Raw genomic sequence first — 10,718 nt, 5'->3', positions numbered from 1 at the left:
CCCCACACACACACAAGTCAAAAAGAGAAGGGGAAAAAGGAAAAAAGAGAAGCTGTGTGACAGCTCAACACCAGCAGGAAAGCAAGACCTGAGCAATTCCATAAGTGTATTATTCCCAAAATACACTGCACATTTCAAACAAGTATCGCTTAATTAAAATGTAGTGGTTTCCTTCTCCTATAGACATTGCAAAACAATATTGCATGCACAGGAATGCTAGGATAAGGCTAAAAGCAGGAAAACTTTCCTTAAAAGCAAATACTGGCATACAAAACAGTAAGAAAGAATTTGCATATTCTGTTTCTTTTCAAAGGCCTGCAAAGCAATCTGTAGTACAGGAAGTTTTTGGTTAATACTAAAACAGGGACTTCTAAACACCTCTCAAAAATTACTTGATTTTAAGCATCAGTATGTTCACGTCCAGAAAGAAAAAGGAGTGAAGAAAGCCCAGAAGAAATAGAACAGTAATTCTGCCAACAGCGGTTTTTTTATAGGTAACAAAGTAACTTATAGATAACTGCTTCCATCTACTTTCTGGGGGCCCTAAATGTTTTTTAAATCTACAGGGGAAAGGGAAAAGTTACCAATATCTTCCCGCAACTTTTGTAACTGTTTATATCCAATAACATGTGATCCTAAATTTCCTGTAAGACATGTCCACTGCTTAACTTTGTAACAGTTTTTTTAAATTTTCAAACCATTTCTCAGCTTACTACAGAACAAGCTTGCTGCAGGTAACAATACCTACTCATCTGTATCATCTGTAACATCGAACTGAGTTAAAGCTTCGAAACTTCGTGTACCTTTTCAACACTCTGCAGACACCATGGCTTAACTTCAGATGCATTTTCTACACATATCCCTATATATACATTTTCCAAAGTAACTAGTTTCAGAAACACTAAATCTGTTACATTTTAGTAAAGACAATTTTCTTAGCAGTCTACTGTTTCCTAAAACACAAGACACCATTAAGGCAGGCCTAGCTGAACACAGATAAAAATTCTCACTAGTCACTTTTGAAAGAACAAAAGCCAAGGCACATTCAAAAGCAAACTACAGACCTATTGTTCCCTATTTGTTTCAAAATATTGTTTTGTCAGCTTTTAAACTGCTGACATATAATTGTCCAAAACCATACCAAAGGTAGAAATACTTAATTTGATCTTCAAGAGTTCAAAATAAGGTTGAATTTTAAATATTAAAATGAAAGAGGACAAAATGGCCCTTAACTGTTCTGTTTTTCAGACCACAGAATTCTGGTTGGAAAATCTCTCAGTAAGCACTTCAAAGACAAAAAGAACCTCAAAACAGTAAAAGAAAGTACACCCACATCCACACCCACACCCCCACATCCCTCTTTCACCCATTTCAAAAGTCTTAATTCATGGCTGAAAATGCATACATACATCCGCAGGGCTGTTGACAGTACTTGAAAGTAAGGGGAAATGCATAAGCTTTTTCAGCTTTACAAATCTTAATTTTGTAAGATTTAGTCACCTTTTCCTTTTAATAAGCCATTATGAATCTGTTGATTACTCTCATTTCATAAAACAGCAGGTAGGTGTTCAGACTATTGTCAGCTAAACTCATAATTTAAGCACTCTACTACAGCAGTGGATTTTCTTTAAAAGGCATTGACTGTAGACTAGAGATGGATTTTTCTGAATACTTAATTTAGAACGATTAAGGAACAAAGATAGAACTATATACTGTACCTTGTCATACTGACAAACTATCACATTATCGGTGTCAAACAAGTCTGGAGTGTCCTGTTCACTGACATCATCACCAGAGTTTAGAGGGTCCTAAAGATTAAAATTGTATTTTATATATTCTTTCAGAACAGAATTGAATACACTTGACATTAAACACACCTAGAACAATAAGAAGTTAACCACTGCAAAAATCAAGACCTGGAGGCTATGAAGACCATGTTGCACAAAGCTCATCTATAAGCACCTTTGCATGCTTATGTTTTCAAAACCACAAAACACCCTAAACAAAAGTACGGGTCAAAAATCAAGACTGCTAAGTGACCAAGCTAACCCCAGTAAGTGGAACACTGATCAACTGGTATTTATTTGAAGACCAAATGCTATGTGTTGATTCTCTTGTGAATCTCTAGGATATCAAACCCCATACATTTAAGAAAAAAAAGCCTTTTCCTAGGAAACATATGTACTTGGCTCTCTGTCTAATCCCCTGTGATCCTTCAGAATGAAAAGGAACCTAGATTTGTATCCTGATCTTACTTAAAAAAAAAAAAAAAAAAAGCAGAAATCCATTCCACCAAGGCCAAGGCTTTACCATAGATTCTAATTCTGGTAATTAAGGGTTTTAATTCATCCAGTAAACAAATGACTTCTCAATATCCCTTTCATTTGCCCATGCTCCAGGTAACAAGCTCTCAAGTAATTTCTCAGCAGAACCTCCTGTCTCAAGAGGTTTGTAACTTAACTGTACCTTCTCTGCGTTCAGCTTACCAGGAATTGTTCTGGGTCGAACAATTAGCTACCCTGATGTAATGTGTTTCACAAGGCTTAAAAAGTAAATTACCTCCTCCACAATATCTACTTGGGGCTCTTCGTTATCACTACTGCTGCTGCTAGACTCCATGTTTGAAATACTGTCACACTCTTCATCATCGTCTTCCTCATCCTCCAGAACTTTTAGATCCTCTGATTCAATAATGCCAATGAACTCATTGTCTTCTCCATCTTTTGTATGTGAGATTTCTTCCTTGGGAGAAGCATCACCGGTACCATCTAGCTGAATTATGCCTTCAACGTCACTGCAGACATCCTTCTCTGATCGTAAATTGGATTCCATCTGCTCAGTAGGATCCATCTGACAGGAATAAAAGAGACCAGAGGCAGCTTGTGAATTAACACCACAGTTTTCATTGTTCTGTTCAAAGCCCGACATTTTTTGTTTAATAAAGCAACAAGACTGGGGCATTAAAATGAGAGTTTCAAGACCTGGTCTACTTGTAAAACTGAGTACATTTGCAAATCTTATTCTTACACCTAACCTTAAATGGAATCCATACCAAACGTTCCTCAGCAATATAGAAAGATATTTGCTTAGGCATTTCTTTAAACGCGATTGTACTCAAACAACTTGTTCTTAAAAGACAGCTGAAGAGGCCTTTAGAATTTCTATTGCAAATAAAAACCAAAAAAAGGAAACAAGCTACTCCCCCACTTGTAAAAACAGAATTTGTCATTTTTTAAATAAGTCAAGATGAACTCATTCCTCTCCCTCTATTCAGTCACAATGCTTTGTTTAAAAAATAAAAAGCTAGGAGAGACAGTAAATATTTCAGTACTTCAAGTTACTGTTCATAAATTCCTATAATTTGTAAAAAGAGCTTTCACAAGAGCATAAAGGGCTTTAAGCTTTCAGTCACATTGAATTTCTCATTAAATCTTTATTGTAGCACTTACTCACTTCCATGTACACTTTCTAGTTAAAGAAAACAACACTTTGTTTTGACCTTCCATTCTTACTATGGACAGTCTTCATCAACCTGCCATTGCAGTTCAGGTGATCAACGTAACATAATTTCTATGTACAGTCATTTGTCCTTACTGTCAATAAATTTGCATTTAATAATTCTGCCTCAATCACATGCAAGTGCTACAACTCAAAGTCAGCAAACCAGCCTGAACTGAAACCATCTGCAAATTTCTGGAACTAAAATTAGATGAGGTCAGGAAAGCGACCTGTTAGCTAAAATTATTCAAGTTTTCCACACAGCTCTAGCTGAATTCTAGTTTGCTCGAGAATTTTTCCCCCCAAGGAAATGTATTTCCTTCCAGCAGATTTTCACTTATCAAATCTGACTTTTCATATCAATATGCATTCTCAGTGCAAGTTAAATGCTCTTCACGCATTACAAGTTAAAACTAATCCCAACTGACACTGCAAAAGTAACTTGCTCACAACTGGCCAGTATCTATATGCAGATTCAGTGTCAGAATGACATGGAAGTTCTCAAAGGGTCATTTATGTCTGCTCAGTTGCTGGGAAGGGGAAAAAAAACAAACAAACAAACAAAAAAAAACACCACCACACAACACAACAAAACCCAAAACTATTATCTCCAAAAACTGACAATAAGCCTAAGAATGCATAATATCTATCCGCTAGACTTTTAGCATTTTTTAGATTGACAATCTCTCCGGTCCCAGTATTTCAGCAATATTTGTGATAAATTCTTTATGTAAAAATAAGCTGTCAGCTACTGCTATTCAAAACAAACTTAAGAATGAACTTTAATAATCTTTGTTATTATAATTCAGAGGTGCTACTTGTCACTTGCAGATGCATTTGATCACATCTCTTATGATATTTCCAACAACTATCTCCAACGGGTGTCTTTTCCCCAGCTGAGGAATGAAAGGTCTTACCTTGTCAGCAGAAGCAGAGCTGCCCTGATCTGTCAGAGCAGCGTTATCCTCCAAACCTTTGCCTGCAATAATAAGGTCAATGATATCATCAGACACCTGCTGCTGCCCCAGCTCCTGAGGCTCCACGTCTAGCTGCCCCTCCAGATCCAGCAGCACGCTGCTCACGTCGCCTGCCAAGGATTCAGCGGGAGAAAACCCTTCAGAGGATTCCGGAGCAAACACAGCTGCGTGAAGACCTCCCTGCTGGGATTTTTCTGCCGAGTCTGCACACTGATTCAACGCCGCAGCAGTTGCAAACTGCTGCTGACTCACAGACGGCTGCTGGACCACTGTAGGATTGGCAGGGTGTCCCAAGTGTTTGTTTTCCATGACATTTGGCTGAAACACCACAGGCTGTTGCTGGGCAGAAGTCTCCTGGCGTTGCAAAGCTCTGGCAGCTGCCCGGGCAGAAGGTGCATTCGCCTGCGCAACGCTGGCCATGTTGGCTTGCAGAACTGAAGGCTGCCCAAAGGGCTGGAGTATCTGCTGCACAGGATGATGCAAGATACTTGTATCTCCCAAGGCCCGTGTAATCATAACGGGCATGTTCACCTTATAAAGTTGCCCTACAAAGAGAAGAGTTAAAAAGCGCTTCAGCAGGTTAAAACACAGTTTCATCCCAGCCACTGTCCCATTACCACCTAATAACCAACAAACTCTCCGGCAAACTATGAGAAACGGCGTGTTTACAAAGCAGTACTTTCCTCAAGCACAGTTTCAGCCTCTGAAAATCAAGCATTCAGAGGCTTTCCGAGTCAGAGCTTTCATCCACACCATCACGTTTCATATCCCTTTTTGGTTTTTCCCTCCACTATAACCTGTGACAGTAAGTTGAATAATTAATTACATACTGGATTTTTTTAAAAAAATAAGAAAAAGCCGTTTTGAATTTGTTTCCATGTCATTTTAGAAATTAAGGAATACAAGATGAAACAGCAAACTATTCCATATCCACAGGGACAGTTCACTCCTTTAAGAACTTTCAAGTATCCTTTCTTAAAACAAACCAACCCACCAAAAAGCTCCCTACTAGTTTATCTATTCTCTCACTGTATGAAAACTACTCCAAATACTGAATGCTTAAAGTTGTTACTATCAGCATTAGAATTAATACACCACAGCTAAGTTCCCAATTTCATTTAATTATTCTTTTCTCCACACACATGCTTATATACAGTCACTGATATCAGCCTATAGGTCTCAAAACCTTAGGAATTAAACCTGAAATAGCTATCTAGTGACGTTAGATCTCAAAGAACAGCTGTTTAAGGAAAGAGTCTGTCTATGACTGAAACAAGCCTCCTCCTCACTTCACCCTAGCAGCACATGCACGTTTTTGTACAAGCAGTACAAGCAGTTTTATCAGCAAAAGAGAAGGAGCAAAAAGGTTGATGGATGGTTGGGTTTTATTTGAATAAGAAATGATTTGATTCTGAAGCACCAGAATGTCTTTACCTTTTTAAAACATGGGAAGATTGTCTCTCCTATAGGGGAAGGAGATACCAATGTGTGGACTGACAAAGGAACACATTTGTGAGCAGTTGTAAAACAAAAACAACTAAAAAAAAAAGGCATCACCTGGCAGCTCAGGTTAACTGATCTTGCAAATGACATAACTGACACAATAACTAATTATTAACTTCCCCCATGCAGCAATTACAAACACAAAGATAGAAGAAGGTAACTGGCTCTACCCACTCAGACTTTCACTCCATATTTGTTTTATCTACTGTACTTGGCGCCATTTTTCAATATCCACATACACTCAATGCACCGTAACTTTTCACATCTCCTCTTTAATCTTACCTGACACTGTCCGTAGTGTCAGTCCAGCTGGTACATGTACAGGATAAGCAATACCTGAAGGGAGAGCAAGAGTCGCACTCGCTCCTGAAGTGCCCTAGAGAGACAAGAGCTTTATAAAGAATAGCACATACTTTATCCTCTAGGGCCCTAAATGTCACACATAACATACTCCGATGAAACGGTAACCAAGGCCTTTCTTGAGATCACCCCTAATGGAGAGTTGCTTCAGACTTCTGAGATTTAGACAGATAAAGAACATTGTGTACTGACAAGATAATGACTTGCCATGTTTCCCATTTTCCACTCACCACATTCCCGTTTTGTTAACAGAACACTTTCCTGTACCCCTTCAATGCACATTCCATCCAGAAAGGTATTTTTCCACTGAAAGACACTTTCAGCTAAGCTTATGCATTACTCAACACAGCACAGACTCCTTGCCTAGGCCCATGAAGTCACTTCTGGAGAGCAGATTTGGATATATGGCTCCCTTTCAAACTACCTGTTCCGAGGAAATCCAAACCAGTATCAGGAAACCTGCAAGTTACACAAACATCTCCCCAGTATTACATTCCAGCCTGGCAAGTGAATTAACTTGAGGGTCAGGAGGCACTCGGTAAGTTCATCAAGCACTGACAATTAACAGCCCCTCGCCAAACAAATCTTTCCGTGGCCAGAGTTGAGAATCCGTCAACTCTAAAAAAACCACTCATTTTCTTCTGGATGATTTCTATGCCCCACAGATAACATTGCTCCCAGCTTCACTAGTGCTAGCACTTCCTCACCAAGCATTATTTTAACACCAAGTAATAAATAAAGGATCCACAGATGTGCATTTCCACTACCATCCTATGGGCTGAATACAGGCAGCCACGTCTTCTAACACACTTGAGGCTGCACTGCTTGCAAAACCAACTGGCTGAGCCCCATCATTTTTCACTGCTCAAACAGAAGCCACAGAGTTACAGATCTCCCTCTGCAGACTCTCACTTTTCATAATTAAAAAAAAAAATATAATAAGTGGATTAGAAGTAACAATATTGAGTTGCTCAAGTAGGACTCCTGCTTTGCTGCCTACTATATTATATTGGACAGATGATGGCCTAAGAAAGGCTACTTTTTCAGTCCTAAATGCTGTCCTAAAGAATCTATACACGGAAAATATTAAATACTTGCCTTCTGTTAAGCCTATTAACAACTGACAAACTTAATAATTTACAATTCAGAAAAACAAAAATTGAAATAAACTTTCACTACAGCTACATACCAGGTCTGCTGCCACAAAGTGCTGAAAACCTCTGCCAGCTGGGATCACTAGAGAAGCTATTGAAAACAAACAAACAAAAAAGCTGCTTTACAAAGAACATTAATTTCTCATCCACAGTTGATTTTTCAGTAATTTACAGCAAGCACTGCTGAAACTAAAGCATTCTAACTTCAGTTCATACTCATTAGATCAACAAGCGAGTGAGCACATCCAGATAAGGCTCCTGAATATATTTCCCTTTGTGTTGCTTCAATCTTGTGCTGTACTCACAGGGTAGAGGTTATAGCCTGAATTTATAAATCTTACATTTTACTAGAAGATGGTCTTTGAGACTTGCTTTCTTTCTTTGTTTTAAAAACACCTCTGTTTAACTCTCTGATGTGGTTAGGTTGCTCTAAAAATGAAGCATGCCATCTCTATTTATTACGTCAGCTAGAAGGGCAGAGGTGCAATGCTACCAATGATCAAGAGCACGTTTGAAAAATGAGGAAAATGTGCAAACTATTTTTCCCACACCACAGCAAATCCAATGGCGCTAATAGGAGAAACAAAAGCATTTAACACTGACTTCAGTGGGAGAACACAAGCAAAATTAAAAACTTGCCCAGACTTCAGGAAGCAAACAGTTTAGGCAGCCCTAACTACTCTGAAAATCTTTAGCCATAGGACAATTCAAATGCCACTAAAAAAAAATTTAAAAAAACCCAAACAACAAAACACTGGCTTCAACAGATTGTTTTGCCTTAATATTTCCCTTCCAAAACTTAGGAGTAACAAACTGATTAAATATAAAGCCTCCAAGAGCAAATAAATCCAAAAGAATATTCCCTTTAACCACATCACATAAAGCATCTGTCCCCAAAACCAGCCCATTCAGCTAAGATTGTAAAAAAAACAAACAGATGAAGCATGCCTGCCCAACTCTGAAGTGCACTATGACATAGATTTTCATTAAATCAGCTCATATGGAGGGTTTTTTTGCCTTTTATGGGGAAAGGCCCTAAGGGCCTCTCACACTGGGAGAAGCCCCAGCTGAGCATTACTCTACCAGAATACCACCACAGAGGTCACCTGGACTTAATTGAGAAGAATTAAGTCCTGATGTCAGAGGTCAGGTAAAAGTCAAGTAATTCTCTGCAGTGGGAATACTGCTTTTAGGAAAACTAACTGAAAGACAAACAAAAAAATTTGCCCAAAACTCCCACTCTTCTGTTTGAGCAAGGCATTAAGAACTGCAGCACCAGATTAAACTCCATCATGACAGCATTAGCATATCAAAGTTCAATTTGTCCTTTATTAGTCAAATTCTGCTTTCAAATAATTACTGTTCCCCATCGTGCCAGATATGTAAGATTACTGCAGCACCTTCAAGTCTTCCAAAAAGATTCTTAACTCACTGAGCTATTCTTAAATTGCATCTGTTGTGTTCAAACAACATCTGACCTGCTGAAGCCTGCAGAACGTGGTGAAAATTGTGCGGCAACTGCAGGGTAAACTGTGGAGAATGGCGGTTATGTCTGAAGAAGCCTTCTGTTGCTTTAGACTGCATCACCTTGGTTTCCCAAAGCTGCAGAAAGATTAATGTCAACTTTAAAAAAAAAAGTCTAAAAAGATCATAAAGTATTCCCAGTTTTTCCAAGAGTAAATTGGTTGATTCTATCCAATAAACATGGTATCACTACTGAATTTCAACTTCCAGCAGCCCAACAGATCATTTGTAGAATATTTATAAAGCTTGCATGTTTTGGAGGGCAAAGAAACAGACAGGTATATCATCCGAAAAAAAAAAAAAAATCCCGAACTTGTACTAATGCAGGGGAACCCAACAAACCTGCTGCAAGTCTTTCAGAACCCGCTCCTCTAAACCCTCTTCTGCAAAGAGTTCCCGCACACCTTCAATCACATCTTCGATAATGGACTTGTATAGCTTAGTCTACATGAGAACAAACAAAACCCAAAATATTTTCAAGACGAACATTAAGTCATTTGAAATGACAGAATAAAATCTAATATCGCTGCATAAACTACTGTGACAAACTGAACAGCATGAATAAGCATGAACACTCTGCCAAGTGCAAAGGTGTGCAAGTCCGCTCACTCTTTTAAATCTGACATCCCTGGGAAAATACTGGATTTGAGTCTCAAATTATTTGTTGCTACAGACTACAGAAATGCTTAAGAAAATCCTAGAAACATTATTAAAAACTGTATTTTTGAACAAGCATGTCTAAATTGTCACTTTAAAACTGAAATTTACCACGTGGTATCACTCCAGTGTCACTGCCCCTAACTTAAAGGCCAACAAACAATAAAAATTACTAAAAATGAGACATGCTGGTTATATCAGAAGCATAATGCAAGTAAACTGCAAGAAATAAGAGATATTTTTTCTTTGTGATAAGTCTGATGCTGTATAACAGTTTAGATACAGAAACTGTAATACTACAGTTATCAACATGTATCATTCAAATTATATTACAACAGGAATCCAACGCAGGACTTTATTCCTCCTTCTGACCATGTCAGTGATGAAATCCTAATCCTCCAGTTACACCTGGACAAGACACATACAAGCTTCAAGATTCATCCATTCACATGAAAATGTAAGATAATAAGCTTTTAGCAATATAAGCTTATTATTCTTGACTATCACGACCAGCAGAACAGCCTATACAGGGTGAAAGATGAAGCTGAGATTTTTAGGAAACCTCAGAAGTTAAAATTCAGGGATAGTAATTTACATGTTTCTAACTTAAGATCAAATTAATATTTTACTTCTCTAAAGCTGTTCTAAACTGCAGAGGATAAACAATTTAAAAATAATAGAAGTTATTAGGAAGTAACAAGTTAGCTTTTGGCAGAAAGCGTATCAGCATGTTGTGCTACTTTAAAATAACCATACTCATGTATTATTTCTTATGGGAGCTTAAAGATCTCCAAGAATACCCCCAGCACATTTCAGGAAAGTAGGAAGATGCAGAAGGAGAAAAAAAAACCCAACCATACAACCTATCCTTGTACTGCTACACTGAAAGATAGTGACCAGCCCGTATATCCAAACACTTTGCCTTCATTGTTAATCCAGAAGAGAAATTGAATTTTAATCTTTCCAATATACCTACTCCTCTCCCCAGGCTTTGCCAAGCTACGTTAAGTACAAATATTTATTATGCTGCATAAAAATGGTACGT

General features: G+C 38.1%; 1 protein-coding gene across 1 annotated transcript; it reads right to left on the bottom strand.

The window, feature by feature from the left end:
- Positions 1-1,718: 1,718 nt before the first annotated feature.
- Positions 1,719-9,460, bottom strand: GTF2A1L (general transcription factor IIA, 1-like; the record flags this gene model as incomplete). The annotated part of the gene is made up of 7 exons (XM_009872817.1): positions 1,719-1,808; positions 2,560-2,850; positions 4,416-5,020; positions 6,261-6,354; positions 7,528-7,583; positions 8,971-9,094; positions 9,359-9,460. Coding segments are annotated over 7 exons (1,362 nt in total), but the record flags the coding sequence as incomplete, so codon positions are not given.
- Positions 9,461-10,718: the final 1,258 nt, after the last annotated feature.

Source organism: Apaloderma vittatum, unplaced genomic scaffold (assembly GCF_000703405.1).
Source record: "Apaloderma vittatum isolate BGI_N311 unplaced genomic scaffold, ASM70340v1 scaffold39367, whole genome shotgun sequence".
Classification (NCBI taxonomy): Eukaryota; Metazoa; Chordata; class Aves; order Trogoniformes; family Trogonidae; genus Apaloderma; species Apaloderma vittatum.
The sequence above is the reverse complement of the archived record's forward strand: the minus strand, read 5'-3'. Positions and strand labels throughout refer to the sequence as shown.